This window comes from Molothrus aeneus, chromosome 1, assembly GCF_037042795.1.
Source record: "Molothrus aeneus isolate 106 chromosome 1, BPBGC_Maene_1.0, whole genome shotgun sequence".
Lineage (NCBI taxonomy): Eukaryota > Metazoa > Chordata > Aves > Passeriformes > Icteridae > Molothrus > Molothrus aeneus.
Window position 1 is genome coordinate 23,661,908 of NC_089646.1, and position 18,839 is coordinate 23,680,746.

Genomic DNA, 18,839 nt, shown 5'->3' on the forward strand with positions numbered 1-18,839 from the left:
CTTACTTCCTGATTTTCAAAAAAGTTTCCACTTTTTTGCAGAGTAAAAAAAAATTCTCTTATCTGCTACCAAGAAAACCCTTCTTTATGAGGAAACAAATGTTGCGTTGGTTAAGATCAGTTTAAGTTCAAAAGACAAACTCACTTTTTCTGGAAAGGGAAAGTTTGGTGTTTTCAAGTGTAACAATTCTGTATTTATTATACTATTTTTTCACACTTTTTGTAGCTTATGCTCTAAATCATTGTATTCTAAATCTAGAATAGAATTACTCAAACGAGTTGAAAAGAGATTTATTTGTATTAGAGGTACTTAGCAACATAGAAGTTACCAGCCTGTTGTAACTGCAACTGCAGCTAGTTAGTGCCAGTAATTTCTTTCTGGTTAAGTAAAAAAACTGTTCTAAGTATCAAGCACATGGCACTGCTTTCTTTATACAGCCCAAAATTCCATGTCAGTCAAACTTTTGCATAGGATGCTTGGCTAGATAGAGAAAGCTTAGCATGGCTGCTCTTAAGCTTGTTTGCCAGAACTTTTTGAAATAATCTAATAGGATCTTAAAAAAACCCACAACTTGATATTTCCATGCTAAGTAATCTATTGTAATGGAAAACAGCATTGTAGTTCATTAAACCTACCTTAAGTACAGCATATCTGCATTTTAGGATGTAACCATTTTCAAGATTAACAAGATATCTTTGTCCTTTTATCTTTTTTTGCTTCCCTCTGGGAACTTATGGTACTTACATTTTTATTGTTGATGGTCATGTGTGAGATTTCTTCAGTAACAGGAGATGCTGTGAAGCATAAACTAATGCAGACTTTTCTTATTTTTTCAGGTTATTGTGTCAATGAGTGTAGCATTTGCCAAACAGACTGAATTGTCAGGAATTGCTAGGCAGAAGGAAGAAGAAGCACCAAGGCAGATTGTACATCCAGAGAGAATGCATTTTGGAATTAAGAAGCAGCCCAGTGAGGAAGAGATTGACAGCCTTCTTAGGAAAGCAACTGGAAAAGGCAGTAAGAATGAAGAAGGATTGAAATCACTTTGTAAGGAACTCAGTGAGGAGTCTGGAGAGATCAACTCACTTGGAGAACAACTTCATTCTAATAGCAGCCCTGATTGCATATTAGGACAGACAACACATGAGTCAGTGATTTCTGAAGAACTTTTTTCCCATAACAAAGGTCTTACAGCGGAAGAAACACCAGTAAGTGTTAAAAAAACCAGCAAAGAAAAAATTAAGATGAAAATTCCATTTAAATATTTCCTTTTCCCTTTCAAAGAGTTGACAACTTCAGACCAGAATTATCTACCCTTCTTTCCTGTGTGCTATGCCTGAGGAAGGGATAACGCATATAGTAAAGCTTATAGTTAGCATTTCACAAACATGGGGTGGGGCCAAGCCAAAATAAATACAAGTAAAAAGGAGTCGTAAAAAGCACGAAAGTTAATACTGTTGAAAGTTATTGGAAAAAAAATGATCTTTTTAAATGGAGAATAATTCTAAGCCTGGACTGTTCGAGAAGCAGGCAACACAATAATGCTTTCATTCCAGCTACTTTCATGTATGAAAGCATTTTCTGAAATGTATTTAAATATATCCTAGGAGCAGTTGTTGAGAATAAGGTGCTAAAGTAGTTGCACTGTTTCAGCACTCCGGGGAGGTGGTGGTCATGGACAGAGACACAGCCACATCCAGCCAGCTGCTGCTGTACGAGGAGCGCTTGGAGGACATGCGGCAGGAGCTCGTGCGGCAGTACCAGGAGCACCAGCAGGCAACCGAGTTACTGAGGCAGGGCCACATGCAGCAAATGGAGCGCCAGAGGGAGAATCAAGATCAACTCCTCGCTGAGCTGGAGAGTCTTAAGGTGCAATTGGCTGAGGTAATACAGAATTCAACCAGTGAGTTAACAAAGAAACACGACCAGAGAGATTCATATTGCTGCATTTATATCTATTTAGAGGGAGAGAGAGGCATGCATGTATTTATCATGTGCATGCATACATACACACCTTTGTGTGTGTGTGTGTACATACAAATGCATATATGCATATATTTATAGAAGACATATTTCTTTAATCAAAGCTCAGGCTGTGATGGATTGATTTAAAAATCTGTAAACATGGAGCAAATCTGCAGTGCTGCACAGCAGCCAGAAGAGAGTGATTGTGGATGCACTTCCATTCGTGCCACCTTCCAGATGCATGGCCCTGTGTAGGATGCAGGCTAGCAGCCATTTACATCAATGAAGCCACCAGCCATGACTAGAAATACTATAAAAGTCTTCATTTTTCATCATTCTTATTTTAACAGTATCAGTGGCTTCCTGCAACAATCTGTTTTGGCATTTTGGGATTTTTTTCCCCAGTTCTGGGAGATAGATCCTTGCCAACTTTTAGAATGAAACAATATCTGTAGGGTTTGGTGGGAAACATCAATGTTTCTTTGCCTTTTCAAACTTAACTTGCTGTCACTCCGTATCTATTCAAAGCCTACAATAGGTGTGTTAATGAATCTCATTAGTTTATCTTAGTTAATAATTATTCAAAAATAATGTCATTTATAGACATGTCTTTCTAGGATTCCTTCCACTGAAAGAGAAAGTAAAAAGAATCCAAAACAATATATCTTACTCTGATTTAATTTCAACAGTGTAGCATTACCAATAATATGTGAATTCTAGAATTCTTTGCTGTCACTGTGGAGTGGAGCTTCAGACCTTTTCCAAACCTAGTTGTGCTCTGTTTAAGTTTGTGCTCAAGGAGTTCTGGAATCTAGAAAGCCAGTCACTTGTACCTTAGGAATCCTTTCCAGCAGCATCAGCTGTCTCTCCTAGCTGCTTTGAAGGTGTCCTAGAATAATTTATCCTGATAATCTTTCCTTTTGATACATGCATACTTTCTCCTTTTATTTTTTTTTTCAGTTTGTAGCTGCATCTTTGTCAGGGTTGCAAATTTCCTGTAACTAATAAAAATCACTAAGTAAAACTTAGGCTGCTGGGTTTTTAGTATGTAGATTCATAAGAACTAGATACTAATGTATGCACGGTGTTTAAGCCATGAACGCTTCTAGCTCTTCTAAAAGAGAATGTGTGTAGGATTTTTATAAAAATAAGTTATTATCTTTTTGTGCAAAACATGTTATAGCATGTAAAATTCAGAAATTCCCTCCAGTTTGCATTGTGACCATTTTATTTCCTAAAGAGCATAAAAATGGTATGAAAATCTTAAGGAGAGTTTAAATATTTTTAGTTGTATTCCATTCTAGAGAGCTTTCAGTGTTTTTGTAATGATTTAACAAGATGGACTGAAATTTCATTGTTCAGCGTCTGTAAAGAATTAGAAGTGACAGGACTCACTTGACTCAGAAGCTTAAAAAACTGTGTGAGCCTCTACAACACTTCTTTCTTAGCGTGTCTCAATGGAGAATGAGAGCCTGGTTGCAGAGAGAGAGAGAATGCTTTTAGAAGAACTGGAATCATTAAAACAACATTCCGGACCCGGAAAAGAGAGGCTGTTTTGTGAGTTACAGAACAACAGCACACAGACAGAGGTAAATATGGACTTTGACTTTCTGGGCAACTGTAGCATGTAAAAGCAGTAAAAGATTCCTGTTCACTGTTACTCGTTCTGTGTAATATATTTTCCTAAAAGATGTTGGGTGTTGCTGGAACAGAGCAGCTGTAAGATTCAAGAGGTGCTAGTGGTAAACATAGCTTTTTGACTTCAGGTAAGCAGAAGCTGGTTGAATAGCTTGAAGGTGGGGATTATTACTACAGCTATTTCCTTAAGTAAACTCACTTTTTCATATTGCTATAGCAACACAAACAGAAAGTACAACAGCTGCTTAATCAGTGTAACAAAGTTCCTTCTAATTGGTCCTGCCTTAGATTTCCGGGTTTGTTTTTGTTAATGTTTTTTTCCACATAGTAAGAGTATTACTTTATTTGTAATTTGGTGCAGAAGTATTAAAAAGGAAATGATAATTTCATATCCTGCCATATATAAGAAGAATATGTTGATTCTGACATGACAGGATTCCTGTCCTTTTTGTTTTCTCTCCCTCTGCCAAAACTTAATCAGAATGAAAATGAAAACCCAAACGATGCGAGAGAGCAGCTCTTTGAGCATGAAGATGGGGGAAGAAAGCCTGATGAAACACCTTCAGCTCTTCTTTCTAAAGAAAGGTGCTTAGGACTGTTAAGAAAATATTTTTCTTAAATTTTGATAATCTTGTTCTTGCTGTTAGATTATTCTTATTCTGACTGATGATAATGTTTTGTTCTAGAAAACCATATTTGTAAGTTTATGTACTTTAGGTTAAATAGTATCATATTTTTCTAAAGCCTAACAATGTAGTGTTATAGAGGATGAGACAAATTGCAGCCTTTTTTACTATATATTTTGCATTACACACGTTGAATCATAAGCATTATTTATATACATATATTTATATACATATTGTATGTACATATGGGAATTAAGTTTATATTAGTACAGTTGTTTTATTTTATTATACCAGTTGACTGTTCTGTAAAGTTTTTGATCTGTGTAGAGGAGCAATTTTCTTAACTGTCATTTGAGAAAGGATTAATTTTTTAATGAATACCAGGTGAAAGCAGACCTCTGCTTTAAAAGAATAACTAGATAAAATGCCAAGCTAAAAGTAGAAATAGTGATAAACACTTTGACTTTTTACATATTTTGTAAAAATAACTGACGTTTAACAGAAATGTGTATTTAGTATTTATATGATGTAGGGTTTAGCCTTAAAAAAGAAATCTTAATTTTGTTATTTCAGTTGCAAACTTTTTTGGTTGCAAAAGTGTATAAAAGGTAAAACCCACTTGGAAACAAGGGAAAGATCAGAGGATTGATTAGTTTCTGTCCTGCAGGCATGTTTTTCAGAAGGCTAATGAAAAACTCATGAAGATTCTTTTAGAAGTTGTGAAGACAACTGTAGCAATGGAGGAGACAATTGGTCAGCATGTTCTTGGGTTACTGGATCGGTCTGGGAAAGTCCAGGCTTCCAAACAAGCTGCTTGGGACACTGAGACAGAGGAGTCAATAAAACCCTGCATCCGTGTGGGGTATGAAAAAGGTACTGACTGTATGGTTTTATATTTCATAAGTATCATTTGCATGCTTTAATGATATATTTAGGTACTCTTAGTTTTGATATTTTAAATTGAACTTTTTTAAGAAAAAAAAACCCCACAACCTGTTTTTCATTTGAATACATATGACATCTCTGTTTAAGAGACAACATTTCAGGAGTTGTTTGGGTCATGCCCCACACCAGTTACAACTCACATCTAGGGTCCTGTTGCAAAGCCTGCAACAGAATGGGAAAGTGATTGAGAAGTCAAGAAGAATATGTTTCTGTTGATGGAGGCAAAAAAAGTGAAACATAGCTCCATAGCATATTGCACCACTTACACCATCCTCTGTATGTGTGGGGAATGGGAATTTGTGTCAAGGCCTGTATCTCCACCTCTGCACTAAAAGATCAGAGGTATGCTGTTGGTCACTGAGGCCAAGCTGGCAGGGGACAGCCTGTATATGTGTGCTTATGGACTTCATTAGCTTCCTAAAGAAGTGTTTGCATGCAAATCCAGTTCTGGACACAATTCCAAGAACTTCTCAGCTTCCAAAACTTGCCCATCAGCTGTTTCCAGGAGTGCTAGCTGGCACAAGACTGAAGGAGCATTTTGACGTTAGAGTTAGTTGCATACCAGTGTCAAAGAACTCTACTGGGCTCTGTTTATTTTCTTGTGACTGCACTAGGATAGTGTCTGTCCATTTCTCTTTTGGGCAGCAGTAGGTGCTTGATTGTACTGCCATTTCAGTACATTAAGGTTGTGCACATGCATCCTGGATCTTGTGGGGAGCTAATGAGCAACAGATCAGTTCAACCTCAGGCGCATTATACATCTGGATTTGGCTGGAATTTTAACTACTAGGAATGAGAAAAAGAACTGGAAATCAAATGCTACATTTCAGTATTAAGAAAGTGTCTATTATAGGATAATAATACAACTGGTAAATGCAAGTGAACTTTACCTCTTTCTAAATGTAGATTATTGCATGTTATTGATTCCATCTGGCTTTAAATATAGGTCACATTAAGCCTTGGGGCAAGTTAAGAAAGGTTGCATGAATTTGTAGCACAGACACATCTTCAGTTGATCACTTAAAAGGTTATCTGCAATGACATGTATAAAGTTGTAGTCTAACAATTTCTGAAGTTTTCAAGTTAACAGCATTTTTTTTCTTGTACTTCTGTTTCATTTTTAAAGAAAGTAACTTTTATTTTCTATACATATTTCTGTATTTAGTTGTGGGAAAAATTATCCTTTCAAACTTCAGGCTTTTGAGGCTTTGCCTTTTCCCTAAATAGCAGATTGGATAACTAAGCTTCTGATCTTATTTTTTGGTACATTCACTTTTTGCCTGCTCCTGCTTATCAGTGTGTATACTTGTACGTGTCACTAATTATTGTCATTAACAATTTTTAATGCATTACATATATGTAGCAAAACACAGTTTAAAAATATCTTTTTTTGTCATTTTTACTTATTTGGCTTTCATAATGCTACTGTCTAAACACACAACATGCCCTGTGATTGGAATGATTTGCTAATTTCTTGTGAAGTCTTCTGATGAAAGAGGAGTCTCTTCAGGTAGAAAAAAAAGCTCAATTCCATTCTGTTAGTGGCAGAATGTGTTTGCTATTAGTGTATTTTGAAGAGTTATGTAAGGTTTCACTCTCCTATAAGAAAGCAGGTGTCTGTTCTTGCAATGCCCCTCCTTGGTACAGAGAAGCATTCGAGCTGCCTGCCTACCAGTTTGTTTATTCCTTTATTCTTTTTGCATGTTTCCTTACATTCAGAAATAACAATGAAGGAAGGAGTAACCAATGTAAAATGTGAAAATTAAAGAAGAGCTAAGCTTACAGTAGCTATAATGGCTGAATGTATGTTTGTAATGTATCTCTGGGGCTGTATTCCCAGTTCTCCTTTTTTGCTCTGACAATGATACTGGAGCGTCCTTTCTGCCACTGGGGTCATGCAGCCATAATAATAGTTGTACTGTTTCATCAGCTAAAGTATTTGGTCTTTCTTCAAATGGAATTAGATGACCAATTCTGTTAGTGTTTTCAGCCATAACGAGGGATTCTCATTACTCATATTCTATACTAACAGTTAAATGGCTTGAGAGGACAAATTTTAAATTTTTTTCCCCATTATTTTATGGAAGAAATATTTTATTTAGAAATATGTAGACACTGTTGGGTTATTTTTAAACTATGCATGTTATTGTTTTTTCTAGTACCCAGCCAAATAGATCTCCCTTTTTAATTAGTTAGGAAATCTGTAGGAATAAATTTATACCAATAAAAATCTAATCTAATAATAAAGTAGTAAAGTAATGTGTTTCTTGAAGGGAATTCTGTCTGACCTTCTGAACATAATCCATATGTTTTGACAAGCAAAACTCAGCTTACTGTTTTTGCTGAGTTCCAGCATTTTTAAAAGCTGAATCGTTAAGATCATATGCTTATAACCACACCTGATTTATAGAGTGCATTTATGGAGGGGCATTGACTAGGTTATCTGCAAGCACAGGATTTTATTTCTAGAAGAGTGAGTAAAGTTCAAATTTCAGTCATAAAACATATCATTGGAGTGGCATTTGTGCTCAGTAATCTGGTGAGTTTGCTTGGGTAAAGGGACTGCAGTAATGCAGGTTGCTCTGGAGAAGCCAGCAAGGTTACGGCATTCCTTGACTATTAAACCCTCTTTCTTTCTGAGCTTCTGACCTCCTTGTTTCTGAGCAGTGTACCAGGAAAAAAGGTAGTAAATAGCTAAACAGTGTGCTGCCACAAGACTGATTTATTGTTTTCAGCTTGTAACCCCTAAGCTCAATTCCTAAGTGGAATCCCAGGAGTAAACTGAGATACTGGCTCTACATGATGCAAAATATGTATTGCTTCATAAATGTCAGTTGGCAGCCCATAAACAGCTTCTGTATCTGAAACTTCTGAGCAAGCACTCTATAATTGAGCACTTTTCTTAAGATTTAGTGGGCCATGACATCTGCTGTGCTGAACTGCATGCTCCATGGCAAAGGAAACAATATAAACCTTTGTTTCTTTGGTTGATTTTTTTTCATTACTAGGAGAGAGTTTACACAGAGAGTTGATAGTTTTAGTTAAGTCAGTTATATTATATTTGTTATTTTGTATTGGCGGAAAAACAAAATTGCAGGACAGAGGAATTTGATTTAATTCTGTTAGGGTGGGAGACTGAACAGCCATATAAGGATTAACAAAATGGGGATTAGACATTGAGCTGCCAAGGGTGATTAATGAGACTGGACAATGTTTCTGTTTCTTATTTCCACTACTGAAAATTGTGTGGAAGGATGCTGTACGGAGCTGCTGTGTACGAAGACCATTTTGAGGGGAAGAAGATAGAGAGAATTTTACTATGCACTTACGGAGACATTTAATGTGAACTTGTGGTCTTAAGTTCCACTTTGTAGAAGTCATAATATGGTTGTCTACTGTTATCAATTAGGTTGCCAATGCCATTTTATAAACAGAATTATTACAAGTTTTTTGTGCATTTGGTACTTATTGGGGTTTTTTGATATCTTTGAGACTACTAAAGTTTCCATGTGCCAAATTATACTTTTGGTAACAGCTCACTCTTTCTTTCCTCATTTTTTATAGTTATGTTTCAGGCCAATTATGATGTTTTGTTTTGAGATATTTCATACAACAAAATGAAGTTTTTAATGCGTTTTAATAATGATTTTTTTGGTATTTATCAAGAAGAAATGGAAGCGAATTACAAAATAATTGTCCTAAACAAAACAGGAGTCTTAAGCCTTGTTACGAGTTTGTGGAGGCCCATTGGTACTGTTCTGGTCACTGGCAAGAAGAAATAATAATATTAGTGACATTATTAATGTAAAAGACATATTCTGAACCTGGCTTTACATTTACATTCTGACCTGCCATCAGTGTTTTTAACTTTTTCTTCAGAAGTTTCCAGACAGACAGTTCAGATGATTTTGCAACCAATTGCACATTTCTGCAGTCATTTTGTATAATCTTTATTTTTGTATTTTACACACAGTCATCATTGCACAATTCAGATGTACCTCTCAAGCAAATCATTTTCTGAAATGGAAGGGTGACAGGACATGAATTATGGGTTACACCTGAGAAGGAAAACAGGAACATTGCCGAGATTATTTGTACTCCATCAGGAAAGAATTAGATTGTGCAATAACTAATATGTCATTGTTTTATCTTGTTTATAGCTGTGCTACTGTACTGTGGGCTTTTATTTTGTGAGATCTCTGAAGCTAAGCAGGGTCTTACCTGGTCAGTTCTTAAGATGGGTGGCCTCCAAAGAGCATCAGGTGCTGCAGTAAGTGTGTTGGTGGCTCAGTAGGGAGTATATTTTCCTTCAACTCAGTCTTTAACCAATACTTTGGCACAGCATTTGGAAATATTTATGCTGCTCGATATCCATCTCAAATGAAGGTCCTTTCTGCTCTGAGGATATTAAAGCGTCTGCATCTCTATTGATATATTTTGAAACACCCAAATGCAGCCCAAATTTGGGTGGTAAGATCTCAAAATGCTATCAAATATAAAAAGTGAAATTGTTAATTTTGCAGCGTTCCTTATACTGCAAGGGGTTGGAATATTAGGGTGTTGTGGGAAAGCTTTTATGGTCTATAAACCCACTGCAAATATTTAGTGTGCTGGCAGAAAATGACTGCCAGCCACTGCTAGGGTGATTCCACTGCAGGGGTTTGACTGCCATTCCTAAGTGCAGTACTCAAAAGTGCTTTGAAATCCTGTGTAGATGAAAGGTGCCATGTGAATGTAGCTTCTGTTCATCTGGTTATTTGTTCTGTTCATGCATATAGTGTGCTTCTGTTTTTTCCCTTTGGAGTGTGAAAACAGTTTGTAACATTATATCCCTCATATCTAAAAGGAGATATGAAACAGTAATAATACAACTAGAAGAAAAAAAATACTAAATGCATCTGCATTTGAAAAATCTTAGCAATTTTAAGAGAAAAGTAAACCAAATGAAACCTTCCTCAATTAAAATCACTACAGATTAGTTTGTTGTGTATGGGTCATATATATGGCTGCAGATATTATTGTCAGAATACCTGAAGGTAGGAATGTATATTAAGTACACCAGGTGGTTAATCATGTTGCAGCTTGTTACAAAAAAGTTTAAAACAAACCTCAAGCTAGAATCTGACTCATTTGATAGGTTCAAACAACATCAACAAGAGTGCTCATATTATTATATGCCTGCCAATATTATTTGCCTGCCTGGTTAAGAGGTAAAAACAACAAGACCTAACTACATTTTTAAAGGCAATTTGTGAGATTGACCTGTTGTAATTTTAATTCAATTTCTGTAGCTTAACAAACTGTTCTAGTTCAGCAGTCACAATTCGTGGAGTAACCAGGAACTTGAATTCAAAGATAACCCAGTATTGAAACTTCATTGCTAAACAGGCACTGAGTATTCTTATTTCATTTAGTTATAATGCTTTTCCTGAAAAATAAGATATTTTTGAGAAAATCCTAAGCAAAAACATCTAATTGTTAAAAATGCACTATACCAAAATATTTACTTTAAATATATTCCAGAAATATACTTCATTTAAATAAATTGTCATTTAAAAAACTCTCCACAGTATCATTTATTTCTGACATTTCAGATCTGTCAGTCTAAGGGCATAACACTTCTTTATTTTTAAAAAGCTATCAACAATAGTTTCAACTGTCATGATATACCTACTGTATTGTTCTTTCATACCAAAAGTGTGATTTTAAAACATCTCAAGACTTTGCTTTCACTTGCATTGCTTAAATACAGCCTTGAATTCTAAATATGAAAATTTGCTGTTTTCTAGAGGACTTGCTGTCAGCCTAATACCATAGGCAAACCTTGTGTGTCTGGCTTTTCAGTAAGAAGGGCATCAGACCTCAAATGGCATCAGACCTCAGGAATATTGAGAATAAGGCAGGTGCCAGGTGGCCCAGCAGCAGGAACAGTTGCAGTCCTGCTGCACTGTACTTGATTTGTTCAGCTGCCCATTTTAGTAAATTTTCAGTTCACTAATAGCCATGCTGAATATTGTTGTTCTGTATTCCAGTCTGTTTGTCCTAAGAAGGTGTCTGATTGCATGCATGCCTTTCCTTTTACTCACTTGAGTTTGATTCACTGACTTGAACAGTTTTGTGTTAATGCATAGTAACATAATTGGATGTTGGTGAAACAGGGACTGACAGTCTGGTGTTGGTTTTGTTTGGAGTTTTTTATCTGATTTGTATTTTAAAGACAAGATTGCCAATATTATTGCAAGTTATTCTAAGTAGTAAGGGTTACTGATTTTAACAAAGGTTCAAAGATGAGCATCAGAGCCCCTCAAGCATACTGAAAGTATGTCTAAAATATTTTCTGTTAATATCTCCTTTTCTCTTGCACTTCTGCTTCTTTTTAATTAACACATTGTTTATCTTGTTTGTGTGAATTTTAGTATGCAGTATTTCCCTTTCTGTTTTTGTGACTACGATGAATATTTTAATAATTTTTGGACTTGTCTTTCTTATTGTAACTGAGTTGCACAGCTTTTCATGTTTGCAATTGCTAAGAGTCTGTGTGAAAAGGTAACTTTTTTTTTTTCTCAGAGTCCTGCTCCTTATGTCATGGTAGTAGTATGGGAGATGATATTAACATGTGGTCAGGAGCAGCAGGTGAAGGACTACTGAGCCAACATTTTGCAGAAAGTGGGATGGAAATAGATCCTGAAAATGAAGAGCTCATTCTGAATATTAGTTCTCGACTGCAGGCGGCTGTTGAAAAGCTTCTGGAAGCTATCAATGAAACTTCAGATCAGGTGGGTTGATTTAATAGAGATGCACTTTAAATTCTGTGTCTCGGTTGGGCTTTTTTCTTTATTTTTCTTGTGATTGTGTTTTCATAAGCCTAAAACCCCTAAGTTCATTTTGACAGCTGTAACAATGCTTCAGGTACCTCCACCCAAAAAAAGGCTGGACTTTACTGGTGAGTTTACTTTCCTGCTAGAAATCTGCTTTGGTCTGCAGAGGAAGCCTGAATTTGGAGCATTCTTACCAATGTAGGGCAATCTTTCATTGCTCATATGGATCATCTGCATTCTGCTACAGCTGAGAGATGAGACAGGAGGTGTTAGAGCACATAGAGCTTGTGAAGAGGAGGATTAAGGGGAACTGTGTCTGGTTCTCTTGACAAACATTTTAGTCAATTGACTAAAAAGGTGGAACTCTCCTGCTGTCTCTTCCAACTGTGATTTAAATATGGCCAGTTAAGCACATATCCACCTTGCTATCAGAAAAGGAGTCTACACTCCAGCATTTATGTGAAGTCTGTGATTCAGGAATAGTATCCAGAAAAGAGACAGTTTGCTATCGGAGTACTTTCTATGGTGGGATGCTAGTTGCTGTCTGGAGTACTTCCTTGTTAACTGAAATAGGAACTATATACCTTGGTCAATTCAAATCACACTGCTTTTATCATGTGCTTTACTTTTAGATTGTGCACACTGCAATTTGAAGGTGTCAAAGTATTTTCCTTCATAGCTTTGTAGCTGAGACTTTGCCAATGCCAGCAAGAGTTATGGCTCAAACACATACAGACACATTTTCTTCATTAATACCTATTATACAAGGATGGATTTATCCCTGATGATCACATCTGTTTGGCTTTTTTTTTATTTTTCTTAAGTTAATAAAAAATCCTTCTGTTTACACATTTTCTCACAATATAAATATTGACACCTCTCTGGCTGTTCTGTAGAGGGTCTTCTCAAGTTTGTCTGCTTTGCAATGTCTGCTTATTGGATTATATACAGTTCTTGTATATGCCATGGATATAAAGGTGACTTGAAAATTATTTTTAAATATTCAGAAACGGAATCCTTTATTTTTTTCCATTCTGCAATATTTTATAATCTAAAACTGGTTACGGGCAGAAAAGATTTTAACCTTTCCTCTAATCAGTTGTGTTTTGCATACAGACATGTGCCCATTTCTTCAAATTAACTTTAAAGAGTCAGAGAAAACCTGGCAAAATCTTCAAAGTAACTGTATGAGGCCTGTCTGAACACACACTTTCAGACCTGAAGTGGAGTTTGAAACTTGAGGCAAGGCATATAGTGGGTGTATTAATTCAAATTCCACCTGCTGGTGTTATGTATAGGTAAATAAACTGGGCCACTCCCCTGAACTCTTTCAGTTGGGAGATCCTAGCAGGAAGCCTTTAAACTAGCAGAGCTTGAGAAAGTTCTTCCTGTTGAATTAGCTCCAGCAGCAAGGATGACTGCAAATAATGACATAGCTGTATTTTTCTTTCATTTGCTGTAGTGGAGTTGGAAAATTTTTAGTTTCAGTTTTGTTAGCTTGCTTGTCTGCTGCAGTGTTCCTGTGCAGGTAGAAGAGAATTCTGCTTCCTTGCCTTGGGAATTACTTGCCAGTTGCTATTGGAAGATTTCTGTTGCTTTTTGATGTGAAACTTCTCTAAGAAGGACTTTTTTAGGAGTGACCATATGAAGTTTTCCTGTACCTCTTTGTTTGGGATTAATCCACCCCTGATTTACTCAGCTTGAAAAGTGATCTGAGGCTTCCTACTGATTCTGAGCAGGTTTGTCACCGACTGTGCTGGGATGTGTCTTCAGACTGTTAAACCTATGTGTTCTGTTACAAATTCCTGTCAGAAATTCCTAAAGCCAGCCTAGCTAGTGCAAGATACCCAGAAGAAAGCAAAAGCAATATTTTTTGGAATGGATTCTTACCGCACCTACTGGGCATCTAATCTGTTTAATGGTTTGTGGACTGAAGGCCAGGAAGAAGATACATATGAGGTTGAATCTCGTGTGCCTTTGCCATTTCCTTTTCCTTTCACCGAACACTTGGATGAGAATAATTCTGTAGTTGTAAATACTTCAATTTTTCACTTCAGCCACAAAAAAAATGGGCACATTTTGAAAGTTGTCTCTAAAATATCATTGCCTACACCTCCCTATTCAGTAAGTATACAAGTTTTTAAAAGAAATTAAGCTTAAATAGAAGAGAATGCAGTGAAAAATTATATAAACTTGTCTCTATTGTTAAAATTGTACTGCTGAGAGGCCCTTTTCCTAAGCAGTTTTCACTGGGCACTGAAGTGGGCACTTAATTATACAATTCTCTGGTCATTTCTAACACATGAAATTTATTAGACACAGAAATATGTTAAATTCCAGATATTTGAGATCTCATTTTAAAGCACTTCGGTGTTACATTTATTACATTTCATTTTTCTCACTGAGTAATTCGAAGTGGGGGAGAGGCTGCAGTCAAAGCTGTTCGTGTTAACTTCAGTGCACTGACTAGTAACAGTAACTAGCACAAGCTGGCAGCTTGCTTTCAGTGATCCCACGGAGAAATTGTTGATCTTAAAAAATCGTGTTTGTGTTTGTACTTCTTTTTGGTTTTGCCCTGTGATATTTTTAACAATACTTTGTGTTGTTATTACTGAAAAAAGCTGGAGAATAGTTTTTGTGGTGAGTTTTAACTGAAAAATTTCATGCGTTTCAGGAAGCCACTTTTAGAGTTTTCTATCTACAGTAAATCTTAAAAAATCCTTTTATCAAAGGTGGGTCTTTCATTAAGCACTTGAAAATACAAGGATAAAGGAAGGGTGTGCTGTGATTTTTAAAAATATCTCAAACGAGTGCAGATTGTTGTGGTATTTAGATCTTTCTTAAACTCTTGTCAGAATAAGTAATTAACATGAACATGTTAATGATGCCCGTCTGAAAATGAATGCTTTAGCAAAGAAATTGAGTATTTAAATTCAGTGCATTATAAAAGGGAATGTATTGATTATTCAGATTTTCTTTTCAAAGTGTAAGTGGATAATTTTGTGTGCATGGTTCTGTTTAATGTTCCTTAACCTATTTTTCTGAGCTTTTAAAGCAAACTCCTTATATTCATGATCTTAGCGGGACTTAGTGAGAAAGCTTTTATATTTTAAGAAATCAAGAGACAGAATAATTTATAGAAACTGTAGATATTACTATCTTTGAAATATCTGCCAATAACCAGAATATTAAAAAGTAAAGAAAAAAACCAAAACACTAAAAAACCAAAGGAACGGAAAATACATTTTGTGTAATCAAAACTTCTAACAATGTTTAATCTTTATGCATTATTTTTCTTTTGTAATTCTAATTTTAATTAGTTTTGAAATTATCATTTTGGATATGTCTAAACTTTAAATATGCAATTTCACATGACATGGTTTTCCAGTACTTCAGGATAGTGGTACAGTGAAACTGTGCTGTGTCCGTGTCAGTACATGTTAAATATTAACCCACCAGACAAGTGGAGACGAATTAAAAAAGATCATTAAAAATTCTGCTAGGTTGACACCGTTGGAAGAAGCATTGCTTTACTCCCTTGTTGGTTGAAATGTGCAATACTGTGAAAATTCACATTTTCCTGGTGTTCTCATCGATCTTCATGTTAAAGAGAAAAAAAGGAGAAGCACCATTTCAGTCAATTTATAATAAGGTTTCTGCCAGTTTTATACAATGTTTTTTGGCCATTCTAAGTGTATGGTGAGTGGTAGCTTCCTTGTATTTAGTGCAAAACGCGTGTAAACAAAGGTGAATCTAGTGTAAACTCATAAATCAGGAATTACCGGAACAAAGACACGGATTTAGCCAGGTGGCTCATGGAGTTCACTGTACTGACAAAACCTGTTTGCTTAGACTTTTATAAGTCAGTCTTCATTTTGTACTCTGCAAATGAGTGTTCAATAAAGATTTTCTCTAATGTTTAGTGAAGTTATGCGAGGCTTCCCATCACACTGTAAAGAAACTGTGAATTAAATAGGAGTGATAGAGTAGGTGTTTATCTAATTTCTGCAATTTTTTTCCTGTGATAGCTTGAACATGCTAAAATTACTCAGACAGAACTCATGCGAGAGTCCTTCAAGAAGCAACAAGAGGCCACAGAATTTATCAGGTATCAGGAAGAGCTACAAGAACGTCTCAATGAGGAAACCAAAGCCAGAGAGCAGTTGGCTTTGGAGCTTAGTAAAGCTGAAGGTGAGTAGCTCTTTTTATGAGTTGTTGGACTTGCATCTACTTACTTATGAATTGGGTAAAGAAATTGCAAATTTGATCAATTTCTTTGTAAATTTTAGAATGTTTTCAGCCTTCTGGATAGTTATGGACGTGATGACCTCTGGAGGTCCCTACCAACATCAACCCACACTGTGATTCTGTTTTCCAATTTTGACTCACTTACTGTCTGAAAACATACATGACAATATTAAAATAATATGTTGTGTATGTGTTTGGATCCTCAAAATTAATTTATTTTATCATAACATGTTTGTGCAGACAAGCTTAAATGTTAACAGCTTAAAATCATAAATAGTTGTGGCTGGAAGGCACCTCTGGAAATCAACTCTTCCCACCCCTTGCTCAAAGCAAGATGAGGTAGAGCAGCTTGCCTAGGACCTTGTTCAGTTAGATTTTGAATATCCACAGCCTCCCTGAGTGGCTGTTCCAGTGTCCAGCTAACATCAGTGAGGGGAAAGGAAAAAATTCCAAACTTACTTTCATATGTTGAAGTGCACTTTCCCGTATTTCAGTTTGTGTCTGCTGCCTTTTGACATTGGCACAGAATCTTTATTCTGGACGTGATTATATGATGGTAATATGTTTCAATTTGCACTGTTTGAAGTGATCTTTTAAAAAGTATATTTGCAACTGCATTAAGGAAGCAATTAAAAATTATAGCGTCTTACAGCAGCGGAAATCTAATAATCTCTTCTGGCATCAGGAAAATATGTTGAAATCTGATGGACACCTAATTTGTTCTCTTGTTTTGATAGCTCAATGTTTTGTAGCCACTCAACATTGCTGTCATTATATCTGATTAGCATCTGGAAAATATGCAAAAAACACTTGTTCTATAGATAGGATTTCCATAGTAGTAAGCAGAAAGATATTTTTGATAGTTTTGAAGCTCAGCAGACTTCTCTGTTTCAAAGTGGGAGCATAGAGTGAAGTTTGGTAGTCAAATGTTACTCCTGGAGAATGCTACCCTGCCAGGCTTCCTCTTCTTTTTACACAGACAGATAATCCATCATGATTTCAAATGCTATTAATAGCTGGGACACACATAAGCGGAAAAGCAGTGCAGGTTTCTAAGCCATGTGTCTAAAATGTGGTGTGAGGGACAGTTGATGGCCTGTCAGTTCATACACCATAAATGTTGTGTATCAGCAACAGCAGTACTGGCTGCAACAATTCAGTAGCTTTAGCAAAACCAGAAAGGATGAAAATTGATTTCTGAGGGAATGGATTAAAATATGAAATAGGCATTACTATTTTTTTTTCCAAGATTAAATTAAGAGTAAGAAAAAATTGTTTAGAACGCGTCTTAACATGCAAAAATATGAAGAACTCTTCCACAAGATATAAATAATCCAAGAATTTATATTCTGACACAGATGGAGTTACAAAATGTTTAATATTGAAGAATTTCAGAATGTAGGCAGCTATATGCTGCTGCTTTCTTTGGAGGATAATATTTTGTCTTGATAGAAATTTTATTCACAAATCTTCAGTAAAATAAAGTAAAAATGCCTAATATCTTAGGACAGAATGGCTTTGTTGATTTGGTTCATGAACAGTTCTAGAATATAAGAGAGCATTAGATGTTAGTGTTAGCCTTTGATAAATATATTGCACAGTTGTAAGTTAGGTGCATTTGAAATTAATGCACTTCTAAATGACTGGCAACTTTTTTTGTTGATGTTGATATAACAAAACAAAGATGTCATAGAACTCTTTTTATTTGATTTGTGCCCATTGAACTGAGTTGTGAGCATACTCTGACAAACCACATTCTTTTATTGAGTTCCTTAGGTAGGTATGGAGAGCAATGTCTTAGTTCATTATACATCTGATGGTACTCTGTCTTCTCTTGAGATTAAATGTGTCATTTGTGATTATTTCTTTCTTATCACAAAAACTGCTGCAGCTGAGACATTTTCTAACCTCTTGTGTTTTAGTGGTGTCAGATATGACTTATCTGATGTGATGAAAAAGCTAATGCAAATTTGTTCACTGAACTCTGACAATTTTCATTACATCTCAAAAAAAGAAAAAAAAGCCCCTGGCAGAAGTAAATACCACAACATGTGATTTTAGCAGACTTCATAATTTTTTGTGGGAGTGTGGCTTCCATTTAACCGGGAAATAGCCTCTCAACTTAAATCTGTTAGGTATTCATTGTGAACAGCATCTGATATGGTGGGAATAACCACTGGAGTTTGTATTTTCTCAAAGTTTTGAAATGTTGTAAGTGATGTTACTCATTCAGTATTTTCTGTTTCAATATCCAGTCCTATACATCCAGTCCTGTGTGTTTTTTGTGAATTCAAATATGGAAAGAAAAGATGGGTCTACATGGTTAACAAATGTAAATACTTTTAGTTTTTCTACGTTCTCAAGACAGGGTAAAATCCATTTTAATACTGATTCAAGACTGGATTTATAGTGATTTATACTGAATTTATTTCAATTTCTTATTTCTCCTGTGTTTATTACATACATATTTTTCCCTGGCTTTGGAGTTCCTTTGCTCCAGAGGTTTTGTGCTGAGTAAAAATTAAGAGCTCTGTTTGGTGTTCTGGTATCTTTCCTGTAATTTGTTCATGATGAAAGGATAGCAAGGATAGGAGTAGAA

At 35.7% G+C, this 18,839-nt stretch overlaps 1 protein-coding gene across 3 annotated transcripts in view; it reads left to right on the top strand.

Moving 5' to 3' along the window:
• The window catches only part of AKAP9 (A-kinase anchoring protein 9), a 105,656-nt gene that overhangs the window by 55,562 nt on the left and 31,255 nt on the right, over window positions 1–18,839 (top strand). For all 3 annotated transcript variants that reach the window (XM_066553213.1, XM_066553222.1, XM_066553231.1), the window contains exons 17-23: window positions 837–1,208; window positions 1,654–1,884; window positions 3,414–3,554; window positions 4,085–4,188; window positions 4,897–5,102; window positions 11,742–11,950; window positions 16,021–16,183. In XM_066553213.1, the coding sequence (XP_066409310.1) occupies window positions 837–1,208; window positions 1,654–1,884; window positions 3,414–3,554; window positions 4,085–4,188; window positions 4,897–5,102; window positions 11,742–11,950; window positions 16,021–16,183 (1,426 nt within the window). The remainder of the gene's footprint in view (window positions 1–836; window positions 1,209–1,653; window positions 1,885–3,413; window positions 3,555–4,084; window positions 4,189–4,896; window positions 5,103–11,741; window positions 11,951–16,020; window positions 16,184–18,839) is intronic.